The sequence below is a fragment of the Triticum aestivum genome, chromosome 7D (assembly GCF_018294505.1).
Source record: "Triticum aestivum cultivar Chinese Spring chromosome 7D, IWGSC CS RefSeq v2.1, whole genome shotgun sequence".
In the NCBI taxonomy this organism is placed as follows: domain Eukaryota; kingdom Viridiplantae; phylum Streptophyta; class Magnoliopsida; order Poales; family Poaceae; genus Triticum; species Triticum aestivum.
The window spans coordinates 397,088,962-397,110,677 of NC_057814.1; the positions used below are offsets into that span (position 1 = coordinate 397,088,962).

The window sequence follows — 21,716 nt, forward strand, 5'->3', positions numbered from 1 at the left end:
AAGGTGGCCGGAGAAGCACGGGGCCAGCGTAGTGGAGCGAGGCGCGGGACAACGCGTGCCACAGTGGGGCCGCGAGCGGCGGCAGTCGCAGCTACCGGCAGCGCGTGGGCGGCACGGCCGCGGGATGGACGGGAGGAGCGCCGAGCGGCGTTGGAGCGGGGCACAGACGACGAGCATGTGGAGGCTAGGCGAGCATACAGGGCGGAGGGAGCATGAGGAGAGGGGGAGCTCACGCGGGGTCGTAGGGAACTGGCAGTGGGCTCGAGGAGGAGTCGAGGTCGCGTCCGGCGAGGAGGAGACGAGGACGATGGGGCGGCGTCGCGGCGTCGGGGAGGCGGGCGCAGTCCGATGGGGAGGAGGACGAGGATGCGGTGCAGGAGGTTGGGAACTGCGAGGAGGAGGCCGGGGGTGGCGGTGCTCGGCGCCGGTGGGCGGCGGCCTCTAGGGAGCGGCGGCTCGGGTGCCGGGCGTGCGCTCCACTGAGCGTGCGTGCGTGCGTGTGGCGGCGCGGGTGAGGGGACGAGGGAAACGACGGGGGATCGAGTGAGTGGGTGGATCGGGTTAGGGTTAGGTGGGTGAGGCCATATAGGCCGGGTGGCCGGCTGGACAGTTTGGCTGGGCCGCTTGGCCATCTAGGCCAACGCCCAGCGGGGAGGGAGGCTTCTTCTTTTCCTTTTTTTGTTTGTTTTGTTTTCTTGTACTTTTATTTATTTTATTTCTTTTCTGTTTTAGCTTAGTTTCAATAAAATACAAAAGTGGCACCTAAAATAGTGTTACAATTTATGCCACTGCCACAAACAGTTTAGCACTGAAATAAAATAGTTTTGGAATTGTTTATTATTTTAAAAGCATTTGAATAACTGTTTTGCCACTATCTATTTATTATAGTGCATTTAACTACTTTATAACAGTGTGTCTTCTCCACCAATATTTATTATGAATTACTTGCTACATTTGGAATATTTTAGTTTTGACTTTTGAAAACTTTTCTAGTTTGACTTTATTTCAAATTTGAATTTGAACGAGTTTTGAACCATTGCGAGATTATAAATAGTAATCATGGTGACGTGGCAACATTAGTAGAGGGTTACTGTAGCTTTATTATCCGGGCGTCACATCCGGACCATTCCAGAACTCCTCGTGACATCCGGGATCTCATCCGGGACTCCGAACAACCTTCGGTAACCACATACTATTCCCATTACAACTATAGCGTCACCGAACCTTAAGTGTGTAGACCCTACGGGTTCGGGAACCATGCAGACATGACTGAGACACCTCTCCGGCCAATAACCAATAGCGGGATCTAGATACCCATATTGACTCCCACATGTTCCACGATGATCTCATCGGATTAACCACGATATCGGAGATTCAATCAATCCCGTATACAATTCCCTTTGTCTATCGGTATGTTACTTGCCCGAGATTCGATCGTCGGTATCCCTATACCTTCTTCAATCTCGTTACCGGCAAGTCTCTTTACTCGTTCCGTAACACATGATCCCGTGACTAACTCCCTAGTCATATTGAGCTCATTATGATGATGCATTACCGAGTGGGCCCAGAGATACCTCTCCGTCATACGGAGTGACAAATCCCAGTCTTGATTCGTGCCAACTCAACAGACACTTTCAGAGATACCCGTAGTGCACCTTTATAGCCACCCAGTTACGTTGTGACAATTGATACACCCAAAGCATTCCTACGTTATCCGGGAGTTGCAAAATCTCATGGTCTAAGTAAATGATACTTGACTTTAGAAAAGCTCTAGCAAACGAACTACACGATCTTGTGCTATGTTTAGGATTGGGTCTTGTCCATCACATCATTGTCCTAATGATGTGATTCCGTTATCAACGACATCCAATGTCCATGGTCAGAAAACCACAACCATCTATTGATCAACGAGCTAGTCAACTAGAGGCCTACTAGGGACATGTTGTGGTCTATGTATTCACACATGTATTACGGATTCTGATTAATACAATTATAGCATGAACAATAGAATATTATCATGAACAAGGAAATATATTAATAACTATTTTATTATTGCCGTAGGGCATATTTCCAACAATAAAAAGTAGGCATGTGTTACAAACTTAAACCGATCAAAACCGACGAAAGAAAAAAAGCAAAGAAAACCAAGAAAGAAACAAAAAAACACCAAAAATACAACGAAGGAAAAAAGCAAGTGAAAAAAAAGAAAAAGAAAATACTCCCTCCGTCCCAAAATAAGTGTCTCAACCTTAATACAACTTTGTACTAAAATTAGTACAAAATTAAGACACTTATTTTGAGACGGAGGGAGTATAACACAGGAAAAAAGAATAAATGTAAAAAATAGGGGAAAAAAAGAAGACCCCCCCCCCCCCCCCCCCCCCCCCCCCCCCGCGCAGCGAGCGACCTAACCTAAGCGAAGCACGAGCGGCAGATAGCGAGTGCACCGATGGGCTGGCCTAATTCCTTATAAGAATTAATACGAGTGTACCCGTCCGAAAGTTAAAAAAACATAGTACCTGTTCGATGTATACTCGATCGGTAGAGGCTAGCCCCTGCTTGCAATGGGTAGAGTATGAGTAGGTACGACTTCTTTCTGCCCAAACTCATACCCATAGAAACCTTCTATACCCACCCATTTAATTACCCATGGGCATAAATTGGCACTCATGCCTATACCCGTCGAGCACCCTCTACCCAATGGGTATCGAGTGGGTACAATGTAGAACATTAAATTAGTAAAAGGTAGAGAAATGATTTTAAAATTCAAGTGATGATAGATGAGCAATATAGCACCGATGCGGCCTCCTGCGATGGGTTGCCATTGGAGGCATCAAGGGATTATGTGCAACGGTTGGTGGAAGCCCAACGTAGTGGGAGGCAGCGGTGGGAATTGGGGATTGCTAGATCGAGAGCTGGTCATGAGTTTGGTGTGGGATGAGTCCAGATTTCATCGTTTCGAGGAGTCACATAGGACTTAGGAGGAGAGGCGAGCAGGTGATCGCGGGCCTATGAGCTATTCTCAGTCTAGAGAATATGAGATTTAGGATTAGGCCATGTGAGTAGGATGTTGACCCCACATGTCATATGAATTATTTTCATCTATTTTCCTTTTCTGGATATCCATTGAGTTACCATGGATGCAATTTCATATCTATGCTATTTTATGGGTATGGATACCCATTACCGGTGGATACAAAATGTCTTCAAGTCTTATTCGTGCTCATTATTTTCAGGTAGGGTACCCGCGGGTACCCCACGCGTCTGCCACTTCAAAGGTGAAAATTGGTAATTATCAACTGAGGTAAGTTTTTATTTGGAAAATGCCATCGTGGTTAGCTTTATTTTATCTCAAATAATGGAAAATCAATCAAAATAAGGCCAACTTCACCGCACGACCTCAAACGGACGTCCGCTTTGCCCGAATTCGGTCCGTTTGGTGTGGCAATGGGTGGCAAAACGGACATGCATGTCCGGGTTCAGTTCGAGGCGCCCAACGCGCCGACCGATCCCAAAACGTCCGCCTCGCCGCGCGCCTCACCCGCCACGCCACACCCGCGCTCTCGCTCCGCCGGTGCAGCTGCTGGTGCCGCCGTCGCCGAGCTCGCCCTCGCGCCCCGTCCGCCGACGCCTGCCGCCGCGCCGCTCGCCGCCCCGTCCGCGCCCGCGCCGCCTCGCCCCGTGCATGCCCGCGCGCACGTCCCGCCCCGCACGCCGCGCGCCCGCCCCGCCTGCTGGCCGCGCGTGCGCCCGCGCGCCGTGCCGCTCCCCGCCCCCCGCCCGCGCCCGCGCCGCCTCGCCCCATGCACGCCCGCGCCCGCGCCGCCTCGCCCCGTCCGCGCCGCGCGCCCGCACGCACGCCCGGGCGCCGCGCCGCGCCCAGCCCCGTGCACGCCCCGCCCCCCCCCCCCCCCGCGCTTGGCGCCCCGCCCTGCCGCGCGCACGCCCGGGTGCCGCGCCCCGCCCAGCCCGCTCGCCACGCGCCCACCTCGCCCGCCTCTCCCTTGCGCGCCCAGGGCTGCTCCAACGCGGGCTAGCCGCTCTCCCGCGCCCGCGCTCCGCGGCACGACGCGCGCGCCCACGGCTGCAGCACGTCTCGCCGGTGGTGTGCACAGGCATGGGAGGAGCAGAAGAGAGAGAGAGGATGGTGCGTGGGCATGGTGGGCCACGTGAGAGAGAAGAGGAGAGAGGATGACAGGCGGGCCAGGGTCACAAGCAAAAGGGAAACAGCCGGACGAGGATGAGCGAGAGAGTGTCCGCTTGTGTCCATTTCAGACGCAAACCCAGACCACCTTTGCTCCGGGATGGGTCGAGATGGACCAGAAATAGACTCTTTTTAGGATGAGGTCGCGCGTTGGGACGTCTGATTTGTTTGTTTTACCTCAATAGATAGATCCGGCCAATTTGAGATCGTGCAGTGGAGTTGCCCTAAGGCTACGGATAAAAGTGGGAGGATTGTCCGTCCATAGAACCGGAGGATCAACCCTAGCCCTTCTATAGCAAGCTCATGAGCCACGTCGATTCGATTCACGCGCACAATGCTCAAAATTAATGATCACTTCTTTTAGTTGGAGTAGAGATCGGTTTTGTCTCCGAGTCAGGGTTCGAGTCGAGGTACCACCTCCTGCAGTCCGTACCGTATCCAAGGCCATCGTGTTCCGGCCGTGTGCATACATAAATACTAGCAACCAGCTACCTTGCAGTTGCATCTCCAACTCCCTCAACTCGTTGCCTCACTGGCGATCGAACCTGCGTGCACCAGCGCGCACGCCATGGCGCCTTCCGCGAGAAGACTTCGCCAGAAAGAGGCTGCCTGGCCCCGCTCCATGGCGCGGTACGAGCAGCGGGAGAAGCTGGGCGCCGGCATCAACGGGGAAGTGTTCAAGGCGTGGGACACCCAGGACAAGCTGATCGTCGCCATCAAGCGGCTCAGCGGGAGCGGCAACGACGGCTTAATTATTTCCGGCATACCGGAGGTTGCGCGCGAGAGCATGTGCCTGAGCGCGTGCCGCGGCATCCCCTCGATCGTGCAGCACCGCCGGACCTACGCTGACGCATACCAATCCGAGAACGGCGACTCCTTCATCGTGATGGACTACGTGGGGCGCCTCAACCTGCGCGGCTACATGCAGCGCCGGGTCACTCGTCGTCGGCGGTTCTCTGAAGCCGAGGTGCGCCGGATCATGAAGCAGCTCCTGGAGGGGGCGAAGGCCATGCACGGCCAGGGCGTCCTGCACCTGGACATCAAACCGGAGAACGTGCTCCTCGACGACGGCACAGAGGACAGGAAGGAGAGGCCCAAGAAGGGGGCCATCGAAGCCGATGTTCGCGGCGAGGTCAAGGGCGACCGCGTAGTCTACAAGATCGGCGGTTTCGGCATGTCCCAGAAGAAAGGGCCGGGCAAGAGCCTGCCGGAGGTGACTATTCTGACGCCGTACAGCGCACCGGAGCTCCTGCTGCACTCCCGCGAATACGACGATCGCGTGGACACGTGGGGGCTCGGATGCATAATGGCCGACCTCCTCTCGGGCACGGGCGCCTCCATGTTCGACGGCGAGTCGGACATAGAGATCATGGCTAAAGTGTTTGGCATCGTCGGCACGGAGGGGATCAAGGATTGGTCTGGATACTCGGCGCTAGCGGCAGACCGGAAGTCGAAGCTGCCGGGTGACGGAGGCATCAGCCGCCTTCGGCACAAGTTTCCCAGTCGCAAGTTGTCGTCGGCCGGGTTCGAGGTGCTCAGCGGGCTGCTGGAGAGCAACCCGGAGAAGCGGCTTACAGCAGCGGAGGCGCTTCAGAAGCCTTGGTTCGGCAAACAACGACGTGGCTTTGGTAGTTTCTTCAAGTCGTGCATGGTTGGAGTCCTACCCGAGATATAAAATTAATTTTGGTCACTCCACATGCTTTGTCTTTTCTTTTTCTTGTGCTACGCGTTCTTCTGCAAAAATGTATTTTACCTCAGAATCGTTGTTCTTCTTTTACCTCAGAATCTGAACCAAATTCGCTAAAACTGACGCTGCATGTTACCGATGAAAGCCTTGCGCACGGAACAGAGAAAATCCGGAGGAACCATTTTCAGCACATAAGAGCATCTCTAGTGGCTTCTTAATTTGGTAGTCTATATATTCACATACACAATGGTGTAAAATTATTTCATTTTAGACAACCTAAGTTTTTCAGCGGATTGTCTAAATTTGGTAGTCTATATCTTCAAGGAGGCGGACGAAGAGCACATGGAGGCACACCTCCCTATAATCTGAACCACAATAGATGTCCATTGAGATGCGGATTGAAATCCTTTTTAGTTTCCCTACTGAACCAATACAGTTGTCATGTGAGTATTAAAACTAAGCAACTAGCCTTACTCCTAGAACTAGCTAAAATATAAATGGAGTTAACACAAGCCTAGTAGAAAGTGTTCAAACCCTAACATGCTTCAAAAGACAGGCAAACAGAAGAGGAATAGCAATCAGGTGGTCATCAAACCCTTTGTAGAAACTTCAAAAGATTATGTCCCTACTCATGAAAGAAAGAGAAATATATTCTCAGAAAACAGAGGGATTGGGAGGACTGGAGAGCAGCCAAACCAGAGGATCTTCTCATTGTTGCATCACCGACATCCACTTGAGCCACATCTCGATGGAATCGTCCACGCCGTATTCTTCCAGCGCACCACCTCTTCGTTGTGGTTGTCGTCAGGCCTAGCTCCTCATCTTGAAGCACAAACATGCTTGGGTCTATGCCAATACCTTGCGACTTTAAATTATTTGAAACCAACAGCATTATGGTTAGATAAAATGCATCTAAGAATATGGATTGACAGCTCGAGTATCACTCGGCAGTCCACATAATAAATATACACGGCAGTCCACCAGATGATTTGCACTTCACTGCAATTGAATCGACAAAGACCTTTATCTCTTAATCCTGTACTCAACTCGATGCCATCTCTTTGGAACTTTGTTTGAGCAAACACAGCTATCCTTTGGTCAACCTATATTATAGAAATAGATATATCATCTCACCGTAAACAAGGAGAAAAGAGAAGATCTACTGACACTACAACAAAAGGCATGGATACTGAAACAGTACGCTAAATCTCAATGTCAAACCAACAAAACATATCATTGTCCAGGAGAATGTAAATATTACTATGTCAACGAAACGAAGCTAGATGCTCAGTTTGTGAATAATTATGAAGATAGCATCATAATTATTAAAAATACACATAAGAAATGATGATGTACCACTTTGAGAAAATGGAAGTTAGAGAGATAAATGACAGTTCATGAGGCAACTTCTTGATTCCCTCCAAACCCACCACTACTGTGATCAACGAAAAGTCATTTTCATCACTAATTCCATCAAAAAAAATTGAGGCCATTATTCAATAGCGCAAAAGCGTAGTTCCTGATGGATAACTAAAAAACACTGTTCCTCCTATACTACAAAATTCAGAAAGGAAAAAGATAAATAATATTCGGTATATCATCGTAGTCGTATACCAACAAGAGTCGCATCACACAGCCACGCAAGATTTATTTGTTCTTTTCACTTGCTTTGGCTTTTAGTGGAAATAAACCAAACATATGTTGTCAAACAAACTGCCAATATCGCCACAATGTCTGATGGCCATGTCGATCACATCCTAGATTATTTTCTTCCTATTTTCTTTCACTGTTTTATGTGGTAGCTCAATCGGTTCCTTGGTTTGTTCAGTTCAGATAAGTATGCCAGATGATTATCATGAAAAAGGTAGAGTCGTCTAGGTTCCCACCTTTATATTTCAGTACAGTGTCAGCTATTTTTTTACTGCTAATTAAGTGTTTAACTATCATTACTTTCTTCTATATTAAGTTACACGTGCATTTTACATAGCATTTATCTTCCGAGAGATCTCTTCAGCTCGAGCAAGCATAACCAAGGTTGTGTGTATCACTTCTTATTAGATGTGAAGCTACTTCCTGTTGGGGGTCACGCTGATAAGGTAAACATGCGTGTTCATACTAATTACGCCAACTTGTAAGCTCTGTCAGTGTAGAGGTAGCTTAGGATTTTTATAGTTTTATTGGGATTCAGGAACTGAACATAAGAAGTAGGTAAACTGTCACATTGTAGTGTCGCAAAGAAATGTCCTTCTAACCTGAAAGCCCTTGCAATTGTGAAAACATAATGAACAAAAATCTCTTCACTCGCTTAGCCCCAATTTAAAACCACAGTTGGAACTTCAAGAAACACAATTGCATGCCTTTGACAGGATTACTGCGCACTACTGCAAATCCAGAACGCTACATTTAAATAATCCTAACCAATAGAGCTACTCCAAACAGCAACTAACAGGGGGAGATGGATAGAGGCACAGGGAAGATTAGAGGGGCGAGAGCACCTTGGTCGGGGCCGTCGTGCTTGTCGTCCGTGCGTGGAGCAGGCCGTGGCTATCACGTGCGATTGCAAGCGCGATGCAGGACGAGCTAGAGGTCGTGCTTGGTTGCAGCCAGCTCGAGGCCTTGACGACGACGAACTGCGTGATGAAACCGACCACATCAGAAAGGAAAGCAAACCAGACCTCCATGAGTAACAACAACGCAACATCCAAATCGAATCGAATCGAACCAAGGGGAGAAAAGAGGGTCCAGGACCTTGTTGACAGTCACGGTATTAACGTGGAGGGAACAGCCGCGTCGTCATCAGCCGATCAACCATCTTTCTTTCATGGATTTCTTCTTACTCTTCCATTTCCTATGAGCATCACATCACGGATGAGAAAAGGGAATCAGGAAACAGGCACAAAGATGAACAAGATTAGGCTGCAAAACCTACTGTAACAGGAAGGGTGGCACTAGTAAAAACACAGGTGCAGAAAACTCATATGTTGAGCATTTATATTATCATTGCTCCTCGTAGCAACTTGAGCCTCCACCTCATATTATTGCTCCAACTTATTCGGAAGAGCAATCAATAGCCGGCCAAGAATGAACGTCATCCCCATATTTTGGTTCCTTCATTGCATTGAGACAAATTATCAGAACAAACAATTAATTAACCTAGGCATTGTGAATTCTCACCATCAAAAAACAAGTTTGATGATAAACAATGACCGAGAGAAATTTATGGCATGTACTTCCTTTAGCATTGTCATTAAAACAGAACATGGTCCCACTAAAAATCCATTGGCTCCAACGTTTTCCCTTCTTCCTCACCAGAACATGAACGAGAAAGCACAAGTATCAATGCTCACAAATTTGGATATGTAGGGCTGGCTGCCATGGAGCGCTGGAGGCATGGCAGCGGCATGGTCGGCTGCTTGATGGTAGCACTGAAGAAGACGTGGCAGTGGTCGTGCTTGCTAGCATGGCAGGCAACCAAGGGGCAAGGGCTCGAACGAACAAATCGGCGGAAGAGCCGCCTCGCACGACCTCCAACTCCGCCGCCTGTCCAGCCTGTCAAGCGACGATCGAGCAACCTCCAGTATCTCCCTGCCTGAAGCCGCTGTCTGCACTACCACCTCCCACATCAATCCGGTGGAGATAGCGATCTCTTGCTCTCTCAATGTCGAAGAAGGATTAGTAGGATGATTAATTAGGTGGTTCTTGACATAAGAAGGTGTTGCCTCTTAAGTACAGATATCTCACAGGACCTTGATACTCATAACTCACAAATCAAATTACCCTTCATTTGGTGTGTTGCCCAATCAGAAACCCATAATAAAATAGGAAAAGCTCTACACCAACAGACAAAACATTGTGATATGGGACAAAATTCCAACTTACCCTGCAACCAATCAACCAATCACAAAAAAGAAGAAGACAGAAGAAAGAAAAGGATCCTCACCTCATAGTCACAATCGACCAACTGCAACACCTCAATCTTTCTAGTCAGTTGGTAGTTGGTTCCCTCCAACGCCTTAGACGCGCTGAATGAGCAGGCAAGAACCCTACAAAATCAACAAGTTCAGGACGGGGCAAAACGACAAAAGAATGAGAGGAACCACCACACCTCTGCAACTCACCGCCTTGAGCTAGGGCCTCCATCAGAACCTCGATGCCATCCCTTTCCCCCCTCCTCAGAAACCATCATGGCGGCCTGGTGGAACGTGAAGACGAGAAGGTTTGGGGGAGAAGTGGATCTGAGGAGGACACCTTGTTTGGTGTCCGACGCCGGAGGAGCAGGGATGGGCGGCGGCGGCGGTACCAACCCTAGCTACGCAGTGGGGTTTGCTTCGTGAGGAAGGAAGACGAGTAGAACGTGTCCAGGTAACGAGCACCCTTTTCTTTTTTTCTCCCAGCGCCCTTTTCTCTTTTTTCCTTTTCTCCCATCGACACAGTGGCCCTGATGACCTGTCTATCGTGAGAGAGCGCCATTGTGGCGGCTGTTAATGGGTTTAATGATACACACATAGCGGACAAATGGGGGGCCAAATCAGAGATGCTCTAAAGATTGACTATCCAAGTTCATATCTTTGCGATTGTGCAACGAATGAATATTTATGCTCCAATGTTAAAGCACTTGCGGTAAAATTTACACGAAAGAAAACTTTTTATGTACAATAAATTCTATCAGCTTTGGCGGTTCGATTAAGCAAGTACTATCTCTGTAAACTAATATAAAATCATTTAGATAACTATAGAGGGAGTATCTACCTCCTATTGCTGCAATAGTGTTAATTAAATTAAATGTGAGGGGTGTACCAAGGCCTCTTAAAAACTTGTGGTGCTCTTTGATTGGGCCTGGTTGGTGAGCAAAATAGAGCATTCCTTAATGGGAAAAGCTTCTAAGAGCGACTCCAACGCGCCGACCTATTTTGTCTGCGTGTGTTCGTTTGGGTCGAAACGGACACAAAAGTCGGTCCAACGCGCCGACTCGAACGGATGGGCGTCCTTTTTTGTCTGCCGGGCGATCGATTTCAGATCCAAATTTGGGCCCCATTTGCGTCGGCGCGGATGCGAGGCGGACGCCCGCGACAGCCGACTACTCCTCCCCCTAACCCGTCACTCGGTGACACATATGCCATTCTCTTCCTCCCATCGACAACCAGCACAACCGGCCACCCACACCCCCTCCCCCTCCGCCGCCCAGTTCTGGTGCCCAGGCCAGCCTTCCACAACCTAAATACCTACCCCGCCCGTAGCACGCCACCTTCAAACGTCGTCGCCACCACCGCCTCACCGCACCGCCGCTGCAACTTCCCCAACGTCGCAGCCCGCACCACCTCACCCCCCGCGCCATGGCCCCGCCTGAAGTGAACATAAGCGCGCGACGTCGCTTTTCTGACGCCGCCATGCTTGCGGGACGTCGACAGGGCCTTCACGGGCCAGCATCTTCGACGATGCCCGCAAGCTATTCGATGGTTTGCCCGCAAGGTACGAATGGACTCCGCTGATGAGTACTTTTTCCACAATTTCATTTACATCTCAAATGATTCTTCATCCGACGATGAGGAGCTTGTGTCTGCTGTGTTGGGCGTCCATGACTACCTTAGTAGGCAGCGGCCGTTGTTCCGGGGCTCGATCCCGGGGCACACTCCGGCTTGAATCGCAACCGAGAGAACTGCTTGTGTGATCAGACGCAATATGATCATAGAGGATGAACGCCCGAAACGTATCTATGACCAAGGATTTAAGTTTCAGGGTGACAATGTTGTTCCTGAGCATGGAGGAGCTGCAACGTTTGCACAGTTCACCGAAGTTCATCATCAAATGCGTGATTGGGAAACTTATATTCAGCTGCAAAATGATTTGGTTGAGCATATGTGGGCTCACGTGACAACCAATAGATGTATCTTTTTTTAAATGTATTTGAGATATTTTAATTTTTATTTGGCTTGTAAACTATGGCATATTTGTTTGGTTTGTGAAACTATATAAGATCTTTGTATTTTGTTTGAATTATGTAAACTAGGGTCAAATTTCCATATGTTTGAGAAAATTACGGCAGGCCGGCCACGAAGACGAAAATGTGCCCGCACATTGGGTGCACGGCCGACCCAAACGCAAAAGGGGGCGGACGACGAGCGGGCGGCCGACCCAAACGGACAAAACGTGCGTCAGTTTGGGTCGGCGCGTTGGAGTTGCTCTAATCACCAGGTGGATTGCAGCTCCCGTGTCCGCCACCTTCCATGCACGCCACGTGCCCCACGGACCACCACCACTGGATTTGCAACTGGCCGGTTGTTGCAATCTTACCACCCAATAATGGGTCAGTTGCAGACCGAGGAAGACGAAGGCGAGACAGTGACATCCAAACCTCTGCAGCACCGAACAAGAAACGTGTGATGGTGACGGGGTAAGGTCTGGCGGGCAAGGGCAGACACTAAAAATTGCGGACTGCGCTGGCGATTCCAGGGCGATTCGCCCGGTGCAGCGTCTCCCCCTCCACCGCCCCCGTCCTCCCCGTCGGCTGCCCCTCCACCCCGCCCCACTGGCCGTGCTTCCGCCGCCTGCCTCCTCGCCGTGTCCTCCGTCCCCCTCTCCCCTGCGCGGGTCGTTTGGGCCAAAATTGCGGAGTGACGACCTCGAGGCGGGCCGTCCGGTGGTGTGCCGCGACTGCGTCCCCCTGCTCCTGCTCATGCCCGGCGGCTGGACATTGCCGGTGGCTCTACTCCCAGGGGTGGGAGTTCAGCCGCCCGCTCGTTCGTGATAATCCACAGTATAGGGGATCGTTTGTAGCCTTTTTCGATAAATAAGAGTGTCAAACCCAGCGAGGAGCTAAAGGTAGAACAAATATTCCCTCAAGTTCTATCAACCACCGATACAACTCTACGCACACTTGACATCTGCTTTACCGAAAACAAATATGAAACTAGCTTGTAGGAGTGATGCTAGAACTACTTTGCAAGAATAAAACTAGAAGTACTTTGCAAGATAATAAAAGTTAGGTGTTTAGTAAAAGGGTTTGTGTCAACAAGAAATTTATTTGTCCCTAGGCAATCGATAACAAGTACCGGTAATCATTCTTGCAATTTTATATGAGGGAGAGGCATGAGCTAACATACTTTCTCTACTTGGATAATATGGACTTATGATTGAACCCCTAGCAAGCATCCGCAACTACTAAAGATCATTAAGGTCGTGAAACCCAACCGTAGCATTAAGTATCAAGTTCTCTTTACTCCCATATGCCATAACCCGCTTATCTGCGTTTGGGCTGCTGTCATCCCCCGCAACACTGAGAATAAGCAAACTATGAACATATTGCAACACCCTACAGCGGGGGCCCCTCACGTTGGCGTGAGACGGAGGGAACCGTAGGACAGCACCATAAATAAAATATACAATCATCCTAACCAAGATCGCGATTAACCCACAGGACAAAACGGATCTACTCAAACATCGTAGGATAACCATAGATAATTGGGAAATAATATATGGAGTTGAGCACCATGTTTAAGTAGAGATTACAGCAGGGAGAAGGGGTGTTACACTGCTGCAAAGAGGGGGAGAAAGTTGGTGTTGACGGTAGCAAGATTTTTGATGTAGATCGCCGTCACGATCCAAGCCCCGGCAGCGTTCCGGCGCCACCGGGAGAGAGGGGGAGAGAGCCCCCCCTTTTTCTTCTTCCTTGACCCCCCCCCCCTAGATGGGAGGAGGGTTCCCCCTCTGGTCCATGGTCTCCATGGTGGCGGAGGGGCGGGAGCCCCTCCGAGATGGGACCTCCCTCTCTGTTCTCTTCTGTTTCGCGTTCCCCTGATCTGGCCGAAAACCGTTTCTTATATTCCGGGAGATCCCTAACTCCGATTGCGCTGAGATTTTAACATGATTTTTTTCCGGATATAAGCTTCTTTGCGCTCGAAGTAGAGCTCCAACCGACGTTCGAGGAGGGCACAACCCACCACCACGCGCCAGGGGCCTATGGCGCGCCCTGGTGTCTTGTGGGCTGTGTGGGCCTCCGTTTGCGGTGATTCCAACTCCCAAAAATCACATATACTCCAAAATAATTCTCCGTGAAATTTTATTGCATTTGGACTTCGTTTGATATGGATACTCCGCGATACAAAAAACATGCAGAAAACAGGAACTGACACTGGGCTCTAGATCAATAGGTTAGTCCAATAAAACATATAAAAAGTTGCCAAAAACATGTGAAAGTTGTATAATATTGGCATGAAACAATCAAAATTTATAGATACGACGGAGACATATCAACATCCCCAGGCTTAATACCCGCTCGTCCTCGAGTAGGTAAATGATTAAAAAGAAGATAATTTTTGATGTGGAATGCTACCTAACATAAACTTGATCATATATCTAGTCATGGCATGAATATTAAGACATAAGTGATTCAAAGCAATAGTCTATAATTTGACATAAAGACATCAATACTCAGGCATCCCAATAAACAATCATGTCTTTCAAAATATCAATGCTGAAGAAAGTTATCCCTACAAAATCATATAGTCTTGTCATTCTCTGTCTTCTTAAAACAAAGTATTTATCATGCACAACCCCGATGACAAGCCGAGCAATTGGTTCATACTTTTTAGCGCACTTCAGCTTTTTCATCCCTCACGCAATACATGAGCGCAAGCCATGGATATAGCACTACGGGTGGAATAGAGTATGATGATAGGATTAAATATAAAGAAGGCAAAAAGTAAGAAAGTCTCATACCGATGCGGCTAACCAACGGGCTATGGAGATGCCCATCAATCGATATCAATGCAAGGAGTAGGGATTGCCATGCAACGGATGCACTAAGAGCTATAATTGTATGAAAGCTCAATATGAAAACTAAGTGGGTGTGCATCTAATCCTATAATGATAATTCCCACTAGTATATGAAAGTGACAACATAGGAGACTCCCCATATGAAAAACATGGTGCTACTTTGAAGCACAAGTGTCGTAAAGGATACAAACAATGCCCCTTCTCTCTTTGTTTATTTATTTTCTTCTTTATTTTTCTTTCTTTCTTTATCTTTTACCCTTTTCTCTTTTTTTCTTTTTCTTTTTCTCTCATTGTCCGGAGTCTCATCCCGACTTGTGGGGGAATCATAGTCTCCATCATCCTTTCCTCACTGGGGCACTCCTCTAAAAATGAATAATGATGATCATCACACTTCTATTTACTTATAACTCAAAAGAAATAAAAATTACAACTCGATACCTATGAAAAAATATGACTCTATATGAATGCCTCTGGCAATGTACCAGGATGTGCAATGATCTAGCATAACATGTATGAAAAATGATGCATGGTGGCTGAGCCACAACTACTATGTCAGCTATATGATCATGCAAAGCAATATGACAATGAATGCTCAAGTCATCAAACGGAAGCGGTGGAAGTTGCATGGCAATATATCTCAGAATGGCCATGGAAAAGCCATAATAGGTAGGTATGGTGGCTGTTTTGAGGAAGATAGAATAAGTCTTATGTGTGATAGAGTGTATCATATCACGGGGTTTGGATGCACCTGCGAAGTTTGCACCACGTCTCGATGTGAGAAATGGCAATGCACGGTACCGTAGAGGCTAGCAAATTGCGGAAAGGTAAGAGTGCGTATAATCCATGGACTCACACTAGTCATAAAGAACTCATATACTTATTGCAAAAGTTTATTAGCCCTCGAAGCAAAGTACTACTATGCATGCCCCTAGGGGGATAGATTGGTAGGAAAAGACCATCGCTCGTCCCTGACTGCCACTCATAAGGAAGACAATCAATAATAAATCATGCTCCAACTTCATAGCATAACGAGAGACTATACGTGCATGCTTCGGGAATCACAAACCTTAACACCAATATCCTTACTAAACACAACCGTTTACTAGTACCTCCCACATATTATCATCTCTATATCGCAAAACTATTGCAAGGAATCAAACATATCATATTTAGTGATCCATAAGTTTTATGTAGGATTTTATGACTAACCATGCAATTGACCAATTCATGTTGACTCTGTAAATAGATATAAGTGGAGCAAGAGAGTTTAATTCTTTCTACAAAATACCATGCTCTAATAAATATAAGTGAAGCAAAAGAGCATTCTACAAACAACAGTTTTCTATGTGAAGAGAAACAGGCAATCCAAACTTCAAAGGATACAAGTGAAGCACATGAAGCATTCTATAAAGCCACACTCAAAGGATATAAGTGAAGTGCAATGAGCATTCTATAAATCAACCATGGACTATCTCATACCAGCATGGTGCATAAAAGAAAAGTGAAAACTAAAAGCAAAAGATGCTCCAAGATTTGCACATATCACATGAACGAAACAAAACCGAAAACATATCGATACTTGTTGAAGAAAGATGGGATGCCTTCCGGGGCATCCCCAAGCTTAGACGCTTGAGTATCCTTGAATATTTCTTGGGGTACCGTGGGCATCCCCAAGCTTGAGCTCTTGCCTCTCCTCCTTCTCCTCATATCGAGACCTCCTCGATCTTTGATCACTTCATCCACAGAAAACTCAACCGAACTTTTAGTGGCGGGGTTAGTGAATATGGCAATGAAATCCCATCATGTACTGCTGTAACATTATTGTATAATTATAAACAAACATTACCCACTGTATGCTATCACAATTCTATGGCCTCAAGTCAAGGAGGCTTCAACAAGAATTCAAACATATGCAAATAATGAAGCTATAATAGCAATCTGTGAAAACAGGACAGTCTGTAAAGATTTGAACATCCACCGTACTTCTGTAACTCAAAAAATTCTGAAAAAATAGGAAAAATAAACATGTTGTATAGCAATGCAGTGCAAAAAGTTTCAGAACTGTTTGACATTCCAGTAAAAAATGTAAAATCGCGCACTACAGCCAAAGTTTCTGTTTTGCACCGCACAAACCAACAAGCAATCTAATCATTGTAAAGGCAAACCTTGGCACATTATTTTTATAATACAATGGAATTTTACAAGGGGATAATTATTTTTGTGAGAATCTTCATGAAAAATTCTACATTGTTTCCATGAGCATGAACACAAGTGTTCAAGGTCGACCCTCACTTCTCCAATGCATAACTTCCAATCGCTTCTCTTTTGTGAAAAAGTTTTTAAGTTCCCCTCTATATTTTTTTTTGTTTTTAAACTTTATAAAAGAACTCAAGAGAAATAAATGACTCTCTAATACTTCTGGGTTGTCTCCCTGGAAGCACTTTCTTTAAAGCCATTAAGCTAGGCATAAAGTGCTCAAGTAATGGATCCACCCGGATCCCAATGTATATCAAAGCCAATTTTAATTAACAAAGATTTGGCATTTAGTAGTGAGCACAAAGCAACATATATCATGCAATGACAAATTCTAACTCTCTTACTATGCATCGGCATGTCATACAGGAACAATTCATGCACATCAAATAAAGGCCAATACATATCATAAGAAGTTTCTTGCAATTTTATGGTGTTGGAAACATAAAGAGGTGGAGATATAGTTCCTCTCTCATAATAATTGCAAGTAGGAGCAGAAATTACATGCATCTTATATTCATCAAAATCATCATGTGGAACGGTAAAAGGCAACCCATCAATATAATCCTTAACAAGAGCAAACTTCTCCGATATAGTGTAGTTGGGAGAATTCAAAAAGATAATAGGACTATCATGTGTGGGTGCAATAGCAACAATGTCATTCTTAACATAAGGAACTATAGCAAGTTCATCTCCATAAACATCATTCATATTGGCATCTTGGCCACAAGCATAACAAGCATCTAGTTCATCAAAAAGGGATATTTCAAATGAATCAAATGAATCAACGGGATCATAGCAATTGTCATAGCATTCATCCTTCGGTAAGAATGAAGGGGCATTAAATAATGTATGATTTGAAGGGTTACTCTCATTACAAGGTGGGCACGGGTAGCTAATCCGCTCTTCCTCCTTTTGTTTTTCGCTCTCCTCATCATCTTTTTCATCCAATGAGCTCACAGTTTCATCAATTCCTTCTTCCATAGACTCCTGCAAAATATTAGTCTCTTCTTGGACAACGGAGACTTTCTCAATAAATGCATCAATATCGGAATTGAATTTATCATTATCATAGCAATATTTAAGTATAGCAAAAAATTTAGGTCTATAAACTGAATCATCAAAATCTTCAAACTTTTCAAACAAAGATTCAATTTCATAAGCACCCTTAAAAGCAACAGATTCTTCTATTCGTTCCACATCATAATAATCATATATACCATTAGCATAAGAAGCCAAGGTTTCATTATCATTAAATTCACATGAAAAGGGAAGATGTGGAGCATTCATCCTAGAGCAACAAGTAAAATCATATCTCTGACATAAATTCCAAGCATACCAATGCAACATATGAATTTGATCCCATAAAAGTTTCCATTTTTGTGTCAAGCGATAATACCTAAAATATTCACGTTGATCCAACGTTACTCCCATTATCAAGTTGAATGGGGTTTTCCCAGGATTATCAAAGTAGTGCATAATATTTTTCACATAACGAGCATCGAGGGTTTTAGGAGGTTCCCCATCTCCATGAGTAGCAAGTACCACTATTTTTTTGGTGTTTCGTGTTCCATATCCATAACTAAAGATAGAGAACAACTTAGAACAGAAAATAAAAACTACTTAGTGATAAAGCAAACAAGCACACATGAGAATATGCACCCCACGCTATTGCTCCCCGGCAACGGCGCCAAAAAAGGTCTTGATAACCCACAAGTATAGGGGATCTTTTGTGGCCTTTTTCGATAAATAAGAGTGTCAAACCCAATGAGGAGCTAAAGGTAGAACAAATATTCCCTCAAGTTCTATCGACCACCGATACAACTCTACCCACACTTGACGTCTTGTTTACCGAAAACAAGTATGAAACTAGTTTGTAGGAGTGATGCTAGAACTACTTTGCAAGAATAAAACTAGAAGTACTTTGCAAGATAATAAAAGTTAGGTGTTTAGTAAAAGGGTTTGTGTCAACAAGAAAGTTATTTGTCCCTAGACAATCGATAACAAGTACCGGTAATCATTCTTGCAATTTTATATGAGGGAGAGGCATGAGCTAACATACTTTCTCTACTTGGATCATATGCACTTATGATTGGACCCCTAGCAAGCATCCGTGTTTGGGCTACTGTCTTCCCCCGCAACACTGACAATAACCAAACCATGAACATATTGCAACACCCTACAGCGGGGGCCCCTCACGTTTGCGCGAGACCGAGGGCACCGTAGGACAACACCATAAATAAAATATATAATCATACCAACCAAGATCACGATTAACCCACAGGACAAAATAGATCTACTCAAACATCATAGGATAACCATAGATAATTGGGAAATAATATATGGAGTTGAGCACCATGTTTAAATAGAGATTACAGCGGGGAGAAGGGGTGTTACACTACTGCATAGAGGGGGAGAAAGTTGGTGTTGACGGTAGCAAGATTGTTGATGTAGATCGGCGTCACGATCCTAGCCCCGGCGGCGTTCCGGCGCCACCGGGAGAGAGAGGGAGAGAGCTCCCCTCCTTCTTCTTCTTCCTTGACCCCCCCCCCCCCTAGATGGGAGGAGGGTTCCCAGTCTGGTCCATGGTCTCCATGGCGGCGGAGGGGCGGGAGCCCCTCCGAGATGGGATCTCCCTCTCTGTTCTCTTCTGTTTCGCGTTCCCCTGAATTGGCCGAAAACCATTTCTTATATTCCGAGAGATTCGTAACTCCGATTGCGCTGAGATTTTAACACGATTTTTTTCGGATATAAGCTTCCTTCCAGGCGGTCATGTCCCGGCGGTCACCGTTCCGCCTGTTCATCTCTGCTTTCGGCGTCCCGGCTCCCCGTCCGCACTGCTCTCCTCGAGGCATGCTCCGGCTACACCCTCCCTGCCCTCCCCCGCCCGCTGCACCGGCGGCGGTGCTGCATCGGTCGGGACGCTGGGTATGTACTGCCCGCCTCTCCTGGGCCTCCCCCTGGGCCGGCCTGCGTGGCCTGGTGTGGGCTGAGGAGGTGATGGGTTGCGGCCCATCGTGGCTGTGGGCCCAACCAGGCAGTCCATTTGGCCGCCCCTAGGGTTCCCGGTCCAGCCGGTCAGCACTCCTATTCCTCCCCCCGCCGCTCTGACTCATCCTCGCCTCCCCTTGCTCTAACCGCCGCCCCCACCTTTGTAAGTGCATCTAGTGCCCCTTAGTGATTTTGGTGTATTGAAGACTTATAGGTTAAGGGACTAATGTGTTTATGAGTGTACACAGGTCTATAAGTCTATGAGGAGTTTGATATTTACAGAGAAAGTCGACCCCTAAAACCGAAGTTCTTCGATTGAAGACTTTGAATTTTTGAAGACTTTCTGAAGACTTTGAAAGTGAAGAAATTGGTGTGACCTTGAAGACTTGGTATTCATTTGAGGAACATGAAGCGTGAAGACTTTTGTTTTCGTAGTTTCATTTTCTCTTTCTTGAGTCATAGGAAACACCGTACTGTTAAAGGGGGTCGAGGATATACTAAGGAAAAATTTCCATGTGATGCTCAACTCAAAATCCTACACCTACCAATCCATTCGAGTGAAGCCATTGGAAATCTCATACAGTCGAGTCATATTCTTCAGTGACAGAGACTAAGTTCCTCTGGTCTTTGAGGAATTTGTTCTGACTGAGGAGTTAGGAATTCGCCAGTGCGGATTGCCTACACAGTGAGGAACATGATAGCCCTGAGGAATTTGATACTCAAATTTCCGACCGTTGCTGTGCTATGCGCCAGCTGTCCCAAAATATCTACCCAACTAACGGTCATATCATTGAAGGGCATTTATGTCTTATCATGACGGGCTGCTCCCTAGGCTATAAATAGCCGCCCCCTACAACCACTAGCTGGTTGGCTGCTCCGAGAGAAACTGACACTTGTCATTTGAGAGCATCCCATCCTCCGAGGACTTTGAGCGAAAATCATCAAGTGAGGAAAACCCAAACCCAAACACCTACAAACCCAAAGTGATTGAGCATCACTGAAGAGATTGATCCTGCGTGGATCCGACGCTTGTTACCTTTGAAGACTGTGCTTCTTCCAGACGGTTAGGCGTCATGGTCTAGAGCATCCAAGAGGAATTGTGGATCGCCGAGTGACCGAGTTTGTGAAGGTTCGGAAGTCACCTGAAGACTTACCACGAGTGATTGGGCGAGGTCTGTGTGACCTTAGTTCAAGGAGAATACGGTGAGGACTGTGTGTCCGGGACTGTGTGTCCTCAGGTTTAAATACCTAGCCGCTCCAACCAGACGTACAACTGAGACAGCAGTTGGAACTGGTCTACCAAATCATTGTCTTCACCAAGCTTACTGGTTCTATTTCCTCAACTCTTTCATTTCCTCATAACTGTGTTGTGCACTTGTTCATATCTGTGTTTGAAGACTTTGACTGAAGACTTTCTCAATTTCCTCAGTTCAATTTCTTCAGTCTGTTTGTCTTCATCCTGTTCTATCCTGTGTTTACGCTTTCTGTACTCTGTGCTTGTCTTCATTTCATCATGATGACCATGCTTGTGTTCTGCTATGCATACTTTGAGTACTTATTCCGCTGCAAGTAGTTCTTCGCTAAGGAATTTCCTCACCCGCAAATTCCTCAGTGAAGAATTCATAAAAATCGCCTATTCACCCCCCTCTAGTCGATATAACGCACTTTCAATTGGTATCAGAGCAAGGTACTCCCTTGTTCTGTGTGATTTTGGTTTAACCGCCTGGAGTTTTAGTTATGTCGACCGCAGGTATGATCAAGGTCTCTGCTGGGTGTCCTACCTTTGATGGGACGGACTACCCCTACTGG

At 46.8% G+C, this 21,716-nt stretch overlaps 1 protein-coding gene and 1 long non-coding RNA gene across 2 annotated transcripts; one reads left to right on the plus strand and one right to left on the minus strand.

Moving 5' to 3' along the window:
- The first annotated feature begins 4,724 nt into the window (after window positions 1–4,724).
- On the plus strand, window positions 4,725–5,961 carry LOC123169865 (putative cyclin-dependent kinase F-2). The gene has a single exon (XM_044587731.1). The coding sequence runs from the start codon at window positions 4,773–4,775 to the stop codon at window positions 5,877–5,879; it is 1,107 nt and encodes a 368-aa protein (XP_044443666.1). The 5' UTR covers window positions 4,725–4,772; the 3' UTR covers window positions 5,880–5,961.
- Window positions 5,962–6,474: 513 nt separating this feature from the next.
- On the minus strand, window positions 6,475–10,233 carry LOC123166945 (uncharacterized). The gene is made up of 6 exons (XR_006483734.1): window positions 10,010–10,233; window positions 9,832–9,934; window positions 8,821–8,999; window positions 8,640–8,739; window positions 8,387–8,521; window positions 6,475–6,994 (listed from the first exon to the last, which is right to left on the minus strand). It is a non-coding gene; the product is annotated as an uncharacterized lncRNA (long non-coding RNA).
- Between the last annotated feature and the right edge of the window lie 11,483 nt (window positions 10,234–21,716).